We start from the raw sequence: 17,290 nt of genomic DNA, 5'->3' as shown, positions 1-17,290 counted from the left end.
ACTGAACTTTGAGTTGTAAGGAGAGGCTAGATAGGCTGGGACTTCTTTCCCTGAAGTGTCAGAAGCTGAGGGGTGACCTTATAGAGGCTTATGAAATCATGAGGGGCATGGATAAGGTCTTTTTCTAAGGGTATAAAAGTCAAAACCTCGAGGGCATATGTTTAAGCTGAGAGGGGAAAGATTGAAAAGGGATCTGAGGGCTAACATTTTTACACAAAGGATCATGAGTATATGGAATGAGCTGCCAGAGGAAGTGATAGAGGCAGGTACAAAGACAGCATTTAAAAGACATTTGAAAAGGTACACGAATTGGAAAGGTTTAGAGCAGGGTGGGCAATTAATTCTTCCAAGGGGCCACATGAGAAACCTGAGTTGTGTTGGAGGCCGAACCAACAATAAGTTGAACATAATTCTGCTCAGTATTAATTTTCTCCCATTGTAAAAATTACTAAATTATATAGTTTTGCACTGAAACTTATAATCAAAAGAATAAGGATATTCTGTTACAATAAAGATATGAAATTGTGGAGTAGGTCAAATATAGAAGAAATAAACAGTAAAAACAATAATTTCAGTATTTCATTTTATTTTTAACATGTTAATCTCACAAACCAATAATGAAAAGTTGTTTCATTATTGTTCAGTATTACAAACAGCAAACAACTCTATACAAAAAGCAATAAGTGCTTTTGATGTTTTTCAGTTCATTTTACTTGTTGAGAAAACTCCAGTCTGTTTTGGGCTTGAACAAGTGACTGAAATCTGGGTGAATGTCTGAGGTGGATATGTGAAGGACAGCTGAGAGGTGATAGAGGATCGGGATTTGGATTTGTTGAACTTCATCACTGAGAATGTATGTTCGAATATATAGGTAAATCCAAAGAGGACTAGAATCTTCAGAGCATGCCCAGGTCTGGTTTAGAGGGATGGAGCCAAACGCTAGCAAATGGGATGAGCTCTGTTTAGGAAACCTCCTGTGTCTCAGAATCCCCTCCAGCAACTTACCCATGACTGGCGTCAAGCTCACCTGTTTAGAGTTCCTTGGCTTTTCCTTGGAGCCTTTCTTGAACAATGTCACAACATTAACCACCCTCCAATCTTCTGGCACCTCAACTGTGGTATTGGGGCCAGTATCACTTGTGGTACTGGTGCCAGTATCCATGAAGTGAAAATCATGCTGTATGACTCTATGATTCTATGACTCTGCTGGAGTAAAAAGAGAAGCTGTTCTTGTAGGACAGTCTTCACTTGAACCAGGCTTGGACCAGTGTTGTGGTGAATTAAATAATTTGGGCCATAGAGCAGGTTTTCATGTCATTAGATGGGTGGAGGATGTGGGAGAGAGGAAATGGAGACTTACAAACCAAGAAGACATGGCAGTACTGCAGGACAGCTGATTGGATTATGTAACCAAGATTGAGATAGGAAGGGTCAGAGTGCAAACATGCAAAAACAGCAGCAGGTAAGGTAAAAGGGAACATTAATGGCTGTTTACTTGAATACATATAGTACTCAAAACAATATGAATAACCTAAGGGCACAATTGGTGATCTTATGGTCAATCCAAGACCATCTTACAAAAAGAACTTGAGAAAAGAGAAACTAAATACACAGGGGTATAAGACTTTTTGAAAGGAAAGGTAGGAAAGACAGTGTGGCAAAATAATGTTATCATTACAGGATGGAATAAGTACACTAGCAAGAAATGATCTTGGATCTGAAGATGTAAAATTCATTTGGGTGGAAGTAAGAAATAATGAAGGGTCGATCACATTAGTAGGAATAGTTGATAGGCCTCCTAACATCAACTATGGAGAAAAGACAGAGATAGGACAGAAATTTAAGAAAAAGGGATAAGGATGGCACATAGAAAAGGAAATATATTAACAGTAGGTACCTTTAATCTTCAAGCAGATTGTGAAGTCAATTTGGCAGAAGCAGCCACAAGAAAAATTTATAGAATATATTTGGAACTGTTCATAGTTTAATATGTTATCGATCCAACCAGGGAGCAGATTATTTTGGATTTGGTGATGTGCAATGAGACAAGGATTAATAAATGATCTCAGAGTAAAAGATCCTCTTGAAATCAGTGACCTTAACGTGGTAGAATTAAGCTCTCAAATTGAGAGTGGAAAACTTAGGTCAGAAACAATTGGGCTAAATTTAAGTAAGTGTAATTACAAAGAAATTTGGTTGGAGTGGACTGGAGAAGGAACTAGCAGCAAAGACGATTGAGGAACAAAAGCAGATGCTTACGAAAGTAGTTCATGATTTACAACAAGGACTTATCCCAGTGAGAGAGAAGGATTCTAGGAAGAGGATCAGCCAATCATGGTTAATGATGGAAGTTATGGATTACATCAAGTTGAAAGGAAAAAACATGTGACAAACATTAGTGGTAAGACAGAGGTTTTGGAAAAGTTATATAAAAAGATGGCCAAAAAAGTAATAAAGAAGAAGAAAATAAACATTGATGGTAAATTTACAAGTAATACCCAGATGGACAGCAAGAATTTCTTTAAATTTATAAATATGACAAGAGAGGCCAAAGAGAACTTCGAGAATGAGGCTGCGAAAATGATAATGGGGCCACAGGAAATGGTAGAATAGTTGACTAAATACTTTACATCATTCTTTACAGTAGAAGGCTCCAATAATATTTCAAAAATATTAAATTGGCAAGGGGCAAAGGTGAGGAAAGAAATAAACACTGTCACTCTCACTGTAGAAAAGGTGCTTTGGAAACTAATGGGGCCAAACTTTGATAGGCCTCTGGACCTCGTGGGATTTGGGCTAGAATTTTAAAGGAAATATCTACAGTTAGTGGATGCACTGGCAGTAATCTTCCAAGAATTCTGAGATTCTGGAGCATGGTGCTGAAGAGCTGTCATTGGAAAAATGTTACAGCCTTTCATAAAGGAAGTAAAAACCGAACATTTTAAAATACATAATATAATCAAGCGCAATCAGCATGTTTTCATGAAGGGGATATTTTACCAGACTCAAACACTCCCAGGATTGCCCAACGAAGCCTCCAGAGCCAATGGGGTCCACTGTTGAGCAGCATCCCTACATCCATCTACAGAACAGGGCAGCCTGGTGTATCACTGTGAGAGGGACAGGCGAAGAGTTTCACATGTGGGTGATTGCTGGAAACTTGTACATAGTTTGTTGATCATTGCATCAGGTGCTAATTGCTTATTTAGCATATTCTTATGTCCACAGTTTACATAGAAAACACTTTCAGGTTTAAGTTCTGTTTCACAACCACTGATAGAAATGGTTATAGTATTTCATACACCCTAATGTCCCATGGCTCATGTGGTTGTCCCTGTTTATATTTTACTGTCAACATTTTATAGGGCTTTATGGTATCACTCCTTGGCCATGAACAAGGTGCATTGGTTGAGAGTTTGAGATGTAGGGGTAGCAATTCAGTATTGGCACTCTCTGACATTTTAGCCGACTATCTCCCATCATTTCTCGGTGTTTATCTGGCTGTAATTTAAGAGGGCATACTTCTGAATGAGTTCCCACTGATGATGACATAGAGGTGCAACCAAAGTTGTCAATGCTGAGGGATACGCAAGGAGTACAGACCTGCATGCCAGGATAAGGCCAACATATCATTTGTTGGAAGACAATATTTTTCCCCTGTGAAGGCCCAGTGAATGGTTGGACATGCAGCCTCCTCCCTCACTTACCTCAATCATGAGATACTTGAAGAGAGTTGGAAGGATACCTGACTGATTATTCATGGGAAGACATCAATAAATCTTGCATCTTGGAGAATAGCCAGGGCACAGAGAAAAGTTAAAGTGAATTCCTGAGAGCTGTGGCTCACCTTGATTTTGACACTAGACCAGAGAAGAATCCTTCAAGATCCTGCAACATACATAGAACTGTAAGAGGTATTTTGTGATTTTGGCATTGAAAAGATAAGTGTTTATGAAATATGTTGCATTCATGGTACCAGCTGGTTAACTCTTTGAGAGCTAAAGTTTGTTTAAAACATGAAAAACTGTAGCATAACTAATTGAGGTACTAATAAGAATTATGACAGTTTTTTAAAAAAACCTTTAATGGTCTTCCTCAAGATTAGAATAAGTCCAATAATTGCAGAAGTCTACAAACTTGTATCAGATATTTATACCAAGTCCATTGTCAAAGATAAATAGAAAGATGTTCCAAATCGGATCGATTGATTTTCATGTTAGGCCTTCTTGGCTGATTAACTTTCCATTTTTCTTTTTGGTTAATTTTAGCCCATTTTTGTGGCTTTAAAGCATCACAATCTGTCCTGATGAAAGACTGATCTGGATACACCAAACTAATTTACCCAAGTAAGATCATTGGATAATTCTGGATCAGAGTTGGCATTGAAGTGTAGGGAGCAGGACCAAAAATGACACAATCTGTATCATCATCATTCGCTTCTCATTCCAAATTTGTTTAAAATGGACAGGGCATACTCATAGCTGGAAAAAAATTAAACTGAACTAATTGACTTTTGGTAGCAATTTAAGCTAACATGCTGAGTGGGAATTCCCTAGGCGTTGGCAAATGCTCCACCTTAAATTACTCCACATTAAATCAAATGGAAAATAACGCACGGTGGCACAGTGGTTAGCACTGCTGCCTCACAGCACCAGAGACCTGGGTTCGATTCCCACCTCAGGGGACCTCAGGGGACTGACTGTGTGGAGTTTGCACATTCTCCCCGTGTCTGTGTGGGTTTCCTGTGGGTGCTCTGGTTTCCTCCCACAGTCCAAAAATGTGCAGGTTAGGTGAATTGGCCATGCTAAATTGCCCGTAATGTTAGGTGAAGGGGTAAATGTAATGGGTCTGGGTGTGTTGCTCCTCGGCGGGTCGGTGTGGACTTGTTGGGCTGAAGGGCCTGTTTCCACACTGTAAGTAATCTAATCTACAAGGACTACTTGCTTGACAAACAGCAAAGTGCTATAGGACCACAATTAATCCATCCAGCCCAGCAAGTCTGCTTCGTCAATTGATCATGGCTCATATATTTCTCAACCCCATTGTACTATCTCCTCCTATAAAATATGTTCCTCTTACTGATCATGAACCTATCTACCTCTGTCTTAAAGACACTCAATGACTGGGGCTCCATTGTGGCAGTGAGTTCCACACATTCCTTTTCATTTCTGTTCCAAAGTTTTGCCTTCACTCTGAAGCTGTGCCCTTGGGTCTTAGCCTCTCCTATTCATGGAACCATCTTCTCCACGTCCATCCGTCCAGGCTTGTCCATATTCTGTAAGTTACAGTGGAATGTTTCCTCGTCCTTCTCAACTCCATCAAGTACAGACCTACAGTCCTCAACCAGTCTTTATATAACAAGTCCGTATCTAACTCTTTTTTGAAATCGTACTTTGTTTTAGTTTTGACTGCTTTTTTGTGGCAATAAATTCCACAGGCTCATTAGGTGAAGACATTTCTCCTCATCATTGTCCTAAATATTGCTCCATATCCTTAGCTAACCCTTAGTCCTGGTTCTGGACTCTCCTGCCATTGGGAAAATCCCAATGAATAAAACAGAAAAAGCGTCTTCTCTCCTCTCTGAAAATATTCACACTTTTTTTATCCTAACAATATTCACCCCCCTGACAATGGTCACCCTCCATCTGTCACCTCCCTTCCCTATCGTCATCCCTGACACAACTCTAAGTGACCACCACCCTTCCCAGCTCACTGTCTCTCTCTCTCTCTCAGTTTCTGACAACCCTCACCTACCTTCCATGCACACCAGCAATGCTCATCTCCCTTCAACCCTCACGATGCAGACAATGCCCATCCTATTCTGCACCACTCAGCACTGTCAAGGGGTGAGGGAGGGATGATACTGGGGGCGTGGGTGGAAGAGCATTGTCAGGAGGCAAAAGGAAGGGACAATTAATGTTGTGGAGGATGAAGATGATGAGCATTATTGAAGGGAGGGGAAGGAGAGAAAGTGTAGATTGGCAGGGAATAGAGTAGGGTGAGCATTGTCATAAGGCATGGGGATTGTTATTTAAGCTTTGCGTAACTTATCCTGCTGTTAGTTGTTTCATATTTACTTGTGAGACATGGGCATCGATGGCTGGCCAGTGTTTCTTGCCCATCCCTAGATGCCCTTGAGAAGGTAATGGTGAGGATTGCTGCAATCCGCATGCTATAAGTTCATCCACAATGCCCTTAGGGAGGGAATTCAAGGATTTTGATCCAGTGATAGCGAAGGAACAGTGATATATTTTTGACTCAGGATGGTGAATGTCTTGGAGGGAAACTTGCAGGTAGTGATATTCCCAAGTATCTACTGCCCTTATCCTTCTCGATGGAAATGATTGTGAGTTTGGAAAGTGCTGAGGATCTTTGTTGAACTTCTGCAGTGCAACTTATAGGTAGTACATACCGCTACCACTGAGCATTGGTGGTAATAGGGAGTGGATGCTTGAGGATATGTTACCAATCAAATGAATTGCTTTGCCCTGGATGGTGTCAAACTTCTTAAGAGTAGTTGGACTTGCACCCATCCAGGCAAGTGGGGGAGTATACCATCACCCTCCTGACTTGTGCTTTGTAGATGATGGACAGGCTTCAGGGAATCAGGATGTGAGCTACTCGCTGTAGTATTCCTAATCTCTGACCTGCTCTTGTAGCCACTGTGTTTATATGGTGAGTCCAGTTGAGTTTCTGATCAATGGTAACCCTAAGGATGTTGATAGTGGGGGATCCAGTGACTGTAACACCGTTGAATGTGAAGAGGTGGTGGTTAGATAGTGGAGATGGTCATTGCCTGGTATTTGTGTGGCACAAATGTTACTTACCACTTGTCATCCCAGCCTGGATATTGTCTCGACCTCACTGCATTTGAACATGGACTGCTTCAGTATCTGAGGAGTCAGGAATGATACTGAACATTGTGCAATCTTGGGCAAACATGCCACTTCTGACCTTATGATGAGAGATGTTCAGTGATGAAGCAGCTGAATGTGGTTGTGCCTCGGACATCCTGCAGAGGTGTCCTGGAACTGAGATGACTTACCTCCAACAACTACAGCCATACTTACAGCACCAGGTATGACTCCAACCAGCAGAGGGTTTGTCCCGTGATACCTATTGATTTCACTTTTGCTGGGCTTCTTGATGCCATGCTCGGTAGAATGTAGCCTTGACAGCAAGGTTTAATGCTAACAATGGGAGAATTAGGCCAAAATCTCCGACATTAAGTTAATGTCAGAGAGATGTAAAAAAGACACCAAACAATGCAATTCTGTCCATTGGAAGTATAAACTTCCCAAGACACCAAACAATGCAATTCTGTCCATTGGAAGTATAAACTTCCCAGGTAAATACTGCATATATGCACTGGTCGAGACAGTCACAGGCTCCCAAATGCAATACTGACAAATGTTTCTAAATTGGCTTTTGTTGCTATTGGAAGGATCTGCCTATTATCCTTCTGACAAGGGGGTTAGGTTAAAATTGTCCTTCATGTAGGGGCGGTGCTAACTTTTCCTATCTTTCTCATTAGGAAACTGAACCGATGCACTGTCGAGGAGTTTTAAATATCCTTTTCTATTGCTTTATAGGACTACATTTGATGGTTATCTATGAGATTTCAACATTGGTGCTTTCAGTCCTGAGGAATTTTCCTGTTTTGCGACATCAGGGTTCTGAATTTCTTAATCTACTAGAATGTTACTTGTGTTGACATGGATACATTTTCCAATACTTTCTGGTATGGTTCCCTTTGGCTGGCTGCCAATGACTTTTAGAACTTAAATTGGGGCTCCCACGAGTATGTAGTCGGTATTCATGATGTCAGTGATTGTGCAAGTTCAGGATTCGTAATAGTTCATCTCATATCCCAAGACACAGGGAAGTTTTTATTAATAGTACCATGAACCTATGTCATAAATTTAACCTCTCAATCCTAAAAGTGAAAGTTCTTACTCTGTTTCCACTGGCACAACCACCTGGGGATTCCACTGTAGACAATGAACATGGATTTGAAACATGATATTGTATAAAGAGAAGTGTGGTCTTCCTGATATTTCATATTAACTGTAAACATAAAACTTCAGTTAATATTGAAAAGCCATATATTAAAAAGGCCTCTAATTTATTGCAGAACTAGACCCTTAAATAGTCAAGCACTCAGTGCAAAGGATTACCTTGAGTTATGCAGTACAGAAACAAACCCTTTGGCGCATAATGGCTATGCTGACCAACAAGCACCATCTTATAGAGTTATAGTCATACAGCAGAGAAACATATTTCAAGCGTTTTCAGACAGCGCTGCTGTGCACATTGAGTAGTCTTCATACATCAATGGCAATGTGGGTGCAGAGAGGAGGCAGTGGCTAATGTACAACAGCAACAGAGACACAATATGTTACATTTTTACTCATAAGAATGTTTCTTACAAGGTATTATTTTCTTCTGTGTCTGCTTAAATGTGTGGTTGTCTATTTTTGCAAATGCTTGTAGAAAGTACAATTAACTGGATTACTCCTCACAGAAGGAAACACGACAGCTATATCAAGTAAGACTGAGCAGGCCAGGGGTCTGACTTCAAGAAAAATAAAAACTGAGAAGTTGCCTAATAAACCTCTTCAGGATTTCAGAGAGTTTGATTGAGTTGACATAGAGAAGACACTTGAAGGCAAGGCCAGAACTAAGGTTCATTAACATGAGAAGATTGTTTCTAAATCGCTAAGTCAGGAGATAGATCTTTCATCAGAAACTGGATGGAATGTGAAACTCTTGACCAAAAAGTAAAGTGAATATTAGAAATATATTTAAGGACAAATGAGCAAATCATATAAAAGAAACAGAAACTGATTCGATTATATTAGAGATTCATATGGTAGTATAAACACTGGCATGGATCAATTGTCTTTTATTCATTCGTGGCTGGCTAAGCCAGCATTGACTGACCATCCCTAAGAGTCAGCCACATTTCTATGGGGCTGGTGTCACATGCAGGCCAGACCAGGTCAGGAAAGGACAGCAGATCTCCTTCCCTAAAAGACCTTCATGAACCAGATGGGTTTTTACAACAATCTAAACGAATTACATGGTCACTATTAAGGCAGCATTTTATGAATTCAAGTTTCACCTATCGCCATGGTAGGATTGAAACACATCTCCCCAGAACATTTATTTGGATTCTGGATTACTAGTCCACTGACATTACTACTATGCCACTGCTTTCCCTAGTTGAACCAAGCAGTCAGTATCAGTGCTTTCAGTACTGTACTTTGTGATGGCATGCTTTAGAAGGGAGGTGCTGTACAAACCTTCCACAACCTTTTTAGGAATTCAGTGTGTCATTGATCAGTGCATTCCTAGAATACTCCTATTTGAACTGTTGGCTGTTTCAAATACTGAGTAATACAGATAAATGTCATAATTAAGATTCAAAATATGCTTGTGTGTTTATTACTTTACGAAATTCAATACAATGATGAAAATGGGTTATGTTCCTGCTTTTGAGGAACAGATAGACTCATTTGGTAAGTTTTGCTGTTGTGTTAAAAGGTTGCAGAATCAAGGACTTGAGCACATAATCTAGGCTTCATATCTCACTGCAATAGTGAGAGAGTATTGCATTTTTAAAAATACTGTCTTTGAACTAAATATTAACCAGAAGCTCCACCTGCCTTTCCAGGAGTTCCTCTGGTGCTGCCGACAAGACTCCTTCTCAATCAACACCAGGGAGAAAAAAAGAGTCACTGGCCATTAAGCACCATCTTATAACAATCCTTTGTAACATTTCTCTGTGCAGTTACCAGGGCTGTATATCAAAAGGTAACCAATTGTATGTTTTGAGGATGTAATAAGGTATGATATAAAAGCAAGAACTTTCATTATTTATAAAATATATTAAGTATTTTATTAAATGCTGCCCTCTTACATAAAGCTTCATTATATTAGTCCAGGGTATGTTTTCTATTGAAAAGGAACAGTGCTATTGCATATTTTAACCTGAGTTTAATATTCAGATGTTAGTTTTTTTTATGATCTCTTTAAGTCTGCATCTTCTCCCATTGAAACAATCCATTAAGACAATATACAAGAAATCAGACAGAAGCATTCTTCAAATAAAATATGAAAAATAGCTTGTTCCCATATCGGGCATTTCATGATCTCAAGTTGGGGCAAAGTGCTTCACAATGTGGTGTAGCCACCAGAGAATGCAGGAAACACAGCAGCCAATTTGCTCATAGCAAGATTCCACAAACAGCACATAATGTTTTGGATATGTCTATTAAATATTGGTAGGGTTGAATTCCTATGTGTTATCTTTGAAATTGTATCATGGCTTCTTTAATGTTCACTCAAGAGGTCAGACAGGGCCAATGCTTAACAGTCCATTAGGTCACACATTCTACTTTTGTTTTGAGAGTTCTGTCTTTGTCAAAAAAACACTCAACTCACCAAATAAGAACAGGAATTAATTCACATTAACACGGGGGACTGAAGGAAAAAAGCTGTTCTGAAACCACAGAAACCCAACTTGCAGTTGAAAAAAAAGTTTTGGTTTCAGGCTATTTCTATATTATTTCCATATTTCTACTATTGTGTTTAGTATGTCATCATTCAAAATCGTTTCTGTAATTTGAACGGTTTGGATAATTATTTTCATCTGCCTGTTGCAACTCTTATTTGTATAATAGCTACTTCTCATTGGTAATAGACTTCAGGGTACAACTTAAAACCAAGATAACACCAGGTTAGTGCTGAATAAACCCTCAGGTAGCTCGTTAAAGAATAAATTAGTATTTCATACATGTCTATTGATCTTAAAATTTGCAATATTTGATTGGGACTAACAAAACTGAGTTCTGAATTATGATTTCTTAATTATGGAATTTCGAGCAGTATTGGGAATGAAACGAAGGCAGTGATGTGGTATTGCTCTGAAGAGTGATCGCTGACCATTTATTTTGATTCATGGAGATTATTATGCATTTGTAATCCTCATACACACGGCCAGGTGAGAGGTATAGCTAGCAGGAAAAACAAATCTTGCACCGATGATTGTCTATTTTCCCTTAACATCACTCGTCTGTAGGGGGCGAAATTGAACGTAAAATAGTCCCCAGCTCAGTTTCATTCCTGGTTGTTCTGGCGGACCTCCTTGTTGAGCCTTTTCGTGGTGTTTGGGTTGGGGTGATACCCGCTATTGGGGGCCCCCAGTGGTGCATTTAATATTCATAAATCACCAGCCTATCTTTAATTGTTTCTCTGTGGGTATCTGAAAACATATAATGCCGAATAGATCCAGATGTCTGTGACAGAAAACAAAGCTGACTGTGGTACATTACTCAAACTGCCACCCTTTACAAGGGGAAATTCTCTGCAAGGCGACTTAAAAATACAGAGTTTAAAATTGTTTTAAATGCCATTACCTTCCGTCCGTCTTCCTAATTTGAAAGGCTTTTTTGTTGCGTAACTTTTTTTGCTCTCTAGATTTATCTTACTTCAGAGTGTAAATTACATAACCCTCTATAATTCTGAAATCAAGAGTTATGGATCGGTACAAGCAAACACTTGGCAGAGATGGTACGATGCTGGCATTTGCAACTACACCCAAATCTGTCAGCTATTTTACAAAAACAAAATCACTCAATATCTCAATATTAACTCACACAATTATCTTGTTACCCGCCCTCTGAACCGATTGTGAAAATATATTCAGATGTATACCCAAGAACTCACAGTTGAATCCAAATTTAATTCAGATCTAACCAAATCTTTGAGAGACATAAAAGTCCAAATGTAATTGCGATAAATGGCCTGTAAATGTTTCAACCGTGCAAACCCTATTTTAAAAACCTAATCAAATGGCTGTTTCTAATTCATTTTTCCCTTTTAACCTATTATTAGATTAAATCTAAATGGCTCTCTGTGCCAGATCTATCCGAATTCGTCCAGAAGACCTGATCAGGCTGCAAAACAGATCTGACTCGTCGAAATTACTTAACAGTAATTCCCAGCCTCAAAATAAAGTGACGTCCCGTCACAAATAGTTGCTATTCCTCCATTCCCCAAATCCGTTAGTTAACGGAGCAAAATGCACAACCCAAAGCTGTGTCAATTAATCATAATCCAAAATACAACGATCGAGGCTCCTGAAGAGCCGCTTTAAAATGTGTAGAAAGTTCACCCCTCCTCCCCTTCCCCTAACCCCCAACTCAAAGGCAGCCCAAACTTACAACACAACTCCTGTCTCCAGTCTGAGACTGATGTTCCGAATGGCCAGCCAGGATCGACAGGCACCTTCTGTCATGTGTTTTATGATTTCATTATTCTTGTCATCACAACTAACTTATCCACCACCGAAACCAATCATTTTTATCAGTTTCTGACAGGCCCAATCAATCAAGTGTACGATTCATCAGACCAATAAAAATACTTTACGAAATTGTATTTATTCAAAAACTGCCCACCTCGAAATCCAATCACGGCGAAACTAGAGGAAAATCCAGTCAAAACATGTTTTCACTCCCTCATGACAACAGAGTTACCACTGATTCGAAACCACAGACCCTCAAACCAGGAAAAAGATTGCCTGTGTCCTAGTGTTTGCACTAAGTTTCTTCTATTTATGTCGCACAAAAGCAGACACACAAAAAAAACTCTTCTCACCACTCTCCGCGCGTCAGAAGTGAGTAAACATCAGAAAAAAAACTCTTCAAAATCTCAACTTTTTTGCGGTTTATTTCCACGACCTGACAGGTAATCCCTGTGCCATTTCAGGTCTGTCTTTCGAATCTTCCACATTCGGTATTTCCCAAATATCTGAATGTAGGTGCAAAATGGTGAGTGTAAAAGGACTTTTAAGAACCGGAGAATTAAGATGACCAATTGGAAATCAGATTAAGCAGCACTTGTGCATTATAACTTTGCCGAATCAAACATTCCCAAACCATATCTCTAGCAGGGCCACCCATCTCGAACGACTGCCATCAATTCGATTGTTATGACGGCTCGAACAATTCTAGAACTAAGTCAGGCGTTATTCTTTGAAACATTTTAGTCTACCATAGAGTTAGCCACGCCGTGTTAATTTAAGAGGGAAATGTCTGTAATTTATCATAATGGACTGGATCTTGAATAGTCTGGAACTACATCTTGTGTGCAAAACACCGACATTTGTTACTAGATTATCTTAAAGCCCATTTACTACAAAATGGATAAAAGGTTCTAGTGTAGTTGACAAATGTTTCCAAACAGTTTACTTTTAAGTTACGATCTGGCTCAAAATAAACTTTATCCAATCAGCCAACAGGAGAACTGGAAATTATGATTACTTTCCCTGGTTTCGGCGCGAAACCCAGGGACATCTGTGGGTTTAGCGACAATATGCAGTTGAACTAAATTAAATTGCGTAAATAACAAATTATAATGTTACTTACATCATTATAAAATGGACAAATTGAATATGAAATTATTTCCCAATTCATTTTGGATATACTTTCTTACGGCCTTGTCAAACATCTTCGATCTATAAACTGCTGGTCCAAATAAGTATATAACCAGCAAAATTTTAGTCAGGAAATTGATTCACCATGCACACGTCACTTTCAATGTCAATGAAGGCGGTGAGGAACAAAAGAACCCTTGTAAAACTGTACAAAAAAATCTTTTTTTAATAAAAAATATCTTATAATTACAATGATCTATTAAAGCATATACATTTCCACGTACACTCATAAAGAACATCTTGAATATGTACAGCAGGTTTAAGATTCGCCGCCCGCCCCTCCTCCTTTCTATACATTGACAAGTTTTTTAAAAAAAAGCATACCGACACTCCCCTGGTCCAAGCCAGTTGTCTATGTAAAACATGACATAACATCTGGAAGATACTGCTGGATTAGTAAAAAGCGTCAGCAATCAGTTGTTTTTAGTCGATGAAACTTTCTACTTTTCTCCTTAGATGGGTTTCACTGGTTTCTTCCGCCTTCCGATGAGTTGTCGATCAGCTTGGTGAAGTCACTCAATTTGTCACCCCCCACCCCTCCCCAAGTGTCCCAAGATCAGAACTCTGCTTTTTCTTTCCCCCAAGTCTGTGCCGTTAACGCTGAGTAGCAGAGAGATAAGACGTGATTTGGCAGAAACCCTTCCAAGGACAGAGTTGGACAGGTTTTTGGCGTTGATCGCTAGGATTTGATTTTTTTTTTCCTTTTTTGTTTCTCCCCCTCTCTGGTCTGTTATGTGTGTGCGCGCGTTTCTCGGGCACACCTGTATAAGAAAAATGAACAGAGGGGGTGTGTGAAACACTCAGCTCCAGACTGACTGGCGCCACCAACACAACACAAGGCATGCTTGATCAGCAACCCAAAACAAATCAGGGTCAAACAGCAGCTCCAAACCCACCACTACAAACTTCAAACAGGGACAGCTGCATGCCACTTAACACAAAAAAAACTTGCGAAGTTTACTTACAACGTTAGAAATTCGCTGTTATTTTAAATGAGAGTGAATATTAAACAATGCACTGTTTATTGCCCACCTCACACAGCATCACATCAGCGGCACAGAATGCTGTCCTCTTGTCTTCTGACTTTAGACCCAGTCTGTAACAAAGAAAAAACACTCCTGAGCATTTCTGACGGTGCACGCTTATATCCTTTGCAGAAACTCTGAATTTGAGCAACTCATTTGTGTTTACTGTAAATGTATTACTGAGAACTAACTACACGTCGTCTTATCCGAATTATATTAAAATGTACATATTAAAATTTACATTGTCCCTTCCCCTGATCAGAGTCCTAGGATTTTACAAAACGGCACGGACTAACAAAGCAAGAGTTTAGATGGATTTTCAAATAAATCTGTCCCCAAAGAGGCCTAAATGAACAAGATTGCTTTCACTGTTACACTCCTAATTCTCCAACCTGTGTAGTTTCGACATGAATTAAACGGGACCTGGTTCTTTCTATAGTTTCCATCGAAATTGTACCTAGTACGTTGAAAAAGGTGTTAGAAAAATGAACCCTGTTGTAAAGCGAAACGTGTTCCAAGGTACAATTAATCCACACTTCTACGTATTTTTTTAAAATTAAACTGCATCACTTGAATATGGAATTTGAATTCCAACTGGGTCACAGCACCAAACGGGGCGATGCTGATGTATGTTTTTAATGTATAGGTATCGATTCCGCAATCTTAGCAGTTGTTATCGTTAACGTTTACGTTTCACTAGAAACATGCCATCAACATATACACACTGTCACATGCCTGTAATTCTGCAGGAGTTCCCACTGGCAGTGTAGAGAACAGACAATGGGATACGATAAGCGTAAATTCCCCATCTCCCGGGCTGTACGGATGAAAAACACGGGGGAATACGGCTAGCTTTGATACTTGACATTTAAAAAAAAATGTTTGCTCTTAGCACATTCTAAATGACTAAAGTTTAGAAATTTTTAAAAATAAAATTGATTGTTTGCAATCTAGCTAAGGCTCTCTTTCGCGTGCTGCTGTAAGGCGACCGAGACAGGAATCTCTTTTCGAGGTGTGCAGTGTTGGGAGTGAAGTTTAGTGACGGTTCTCCCCTTTTACCTGCTCGGTGTTGAGGGCTGTCAGAGGATTCCGGGGTGCCGAAGAGCAGATCGCCGGCTGCGGTCTCACCAGAGCCGGGTGCGTCTCCAGAGCCAGCTGCAGATCCAGAATGTAGTCGATCACATGCTGTAGAATCTCCACTTTGCTCACCTTCTTGTTCTGGGGGATGGTGGGGACGAGCTGCTTGAGCTTGGAGTAGCAATCCTTCATGTCGTACTGCAGATCCAGGGACTCCTCTTCCATCTTGCAGCGGGCGATGCTCAGGCTGTGCTCTGATAGGCAATGCAATGTCATCTCACCGCAGCCTGCCTTTTTTAGAGAAGAAACATCACTCACTGCTTTCATTGCGCCGCTGAATTTACTGTCAACAATAGTGCAGAGAACTCTGCGAGAATTATTGCCTTATAAATGCAAACCGAGTAGACCTCAAAAACAAGAAACAAACCCCCCCTCCCCTTGCTGCTTTGTTTTTGTTTAATTAAATTGATGTGTTTTCTTCTCTTTAAAATTCCACCACTAGCCTCCAGAGGTGCAAAATTCACACTGAAGTCAGTGAGGAGAGCGTTGCGCTTTATAACAGTGAGGGAGATGATTGAAAGCCGTTTTAGCAAATCACAGATCGCCCACTGCAGATATCCCGGCTCATTCAACGAATGGCAAGGCGCGGTTGGTGGGGCAGCTCCCAATGCCCAGGGGGTTGATTCTGCTGGGAGGAGCTGGGGCGGGTAAGGGAAGTGTCAGCGAGGATCGAGGAGTTGCAGAGGTGGAGGGCTGAGGGTTGCGGGGGGGGGGGGGGGGGGGGGAGCTCAGCGAACGCGGGGAAATTATTTACAAATCCACGAATTAATCAAGGAGACAGTAAACTCGGGCGTCTTATTGTTCTCTATGTGTTGTTACAAGGAGTCGATGCCCTGAACCAGAACCGACTGCACTTTCGGCACCTGAAGAGCCTTACACATCGCTTAACCTCTTCCACTCGAGCGAAATACCGCTCTGTATCGGTCAATCAGTGAAAAATACGACTGGTATACTTCTGCCGTACATTGTTTTTTTTTTGTGTGTTTAAATGAACTAGAATTGTGAGATTCTGCGGTTTGAAATATTTCTGAAAATATTTGTAAACGTAAGACCTGTTTATTGCACGGTATTTATAAATCGTTTTTTTTTGGTCTTTCAATTATTAACTTTTTGCACCTAATACAGATTTTTAAATGAAATTCATTGTGCGCGACTTTAATTCGTACTTTTGTCCCACTAAGACACAGCACATATATTTATACATAGTGCAAAACAACAGCAGCAGGTATTATTTCACCACGTACTGGAGTTGCAAATTAACGGTGTCATTCCATCAGTACTGCAGGCGCATCGCCCGTATTATATAAAAGGTGGGGTTAATTTCAGGAAACAATTGTTTCACATTTTCTACGACATTGTGCGTGCAAATTTTTTTGCCTCTTTTTTTAATCCTTCATAATATTGTGCTTAAATTGCACAAGGAAATTGGAAATATTCGCGGCTAACTTATAATTGAGCTAATGGTGTGCAACCTGGACCCATGATAAAGACCTCACAAATCTGTCCAAAGAAATCTTAATCTTGTATTGAGAATGATTGTCCCGTTACAATATTGAAAATAACATTATGGAAACGACCACTTTTAGTCAAATTTATGGATTATTTATTATAATGATTACGGTGCGGATCA

At 39.9% G+C, this 17,290-nt stretch overlaps 1 protein-coding gene across 1 annotated transcript; it reads right to left on the bottom strand.

Annotated features, from left to right (window-relative positions):
• Positions 1-13,646: 13,646 nt before the first annotated feature.
• Positions 13,647-16,132, bottom strand: id4 (inhibitor of DNA binding 4). The gene is made up of 3 exons (XM_072560908.1): positions 15,583-16,132; positions 14,531-14,594; positions 13,647-14,259 (listed from the first exon to the last, which is right to left on the bottom strand). Exons 1-2 carry the CDS (start codon positions 15,925-15,927, stop codon positions 14,547-14,549), a joined length of 393 nt encoding a protein of 130 aa, XP_072417009.1. The 5' UTR covers positions 15,928-16,132; the 3' UTR covers positions 13,647-14,259; positions 14,531-14,546.
• Positions 16,133-17,290: the final 1,158 nt, after the last annotated feature.

This window comes from Chiloscyllium punctatum, chromosome 41 (assembly GCF_047496795.1).
Source record: "Chiloscyllium punctatum isolate Juve2018m chromosome 41, sChiPun1.3, whole genome shotgun sequence".
In the NCBI taxonomy this organism is placed as follows: Eukaryota; Metazoa; Chordata; class Chondrichthyes; order Orectolobiformes; family Hemiscylliidae; genus Chiloscyllium; species Chiloscyllium punctatum.
Note: the sequence above shows the minus strand (reverse complement) of the source record. Positions and strands in the feature narration are given on the sequence as shown.

Bases quoted from the DNA above. Each gene is read 5' to 3' on its own strand.
- id4 (XM_072560908.1), bottom strand. From the start codon at position 15,927: ATGAAAGCAGTGAGTGATGTTTCTTCTCTAAAAAAGGCAGGCTGCGGT. The intron at 14,595-15,582 runs GTAAAAGGGGAG...TCTTTGTTACAG, and splicing joins CAGCCCTCAACACCGAGCAG to ACTGGGTCTAAAGTCAGAAG.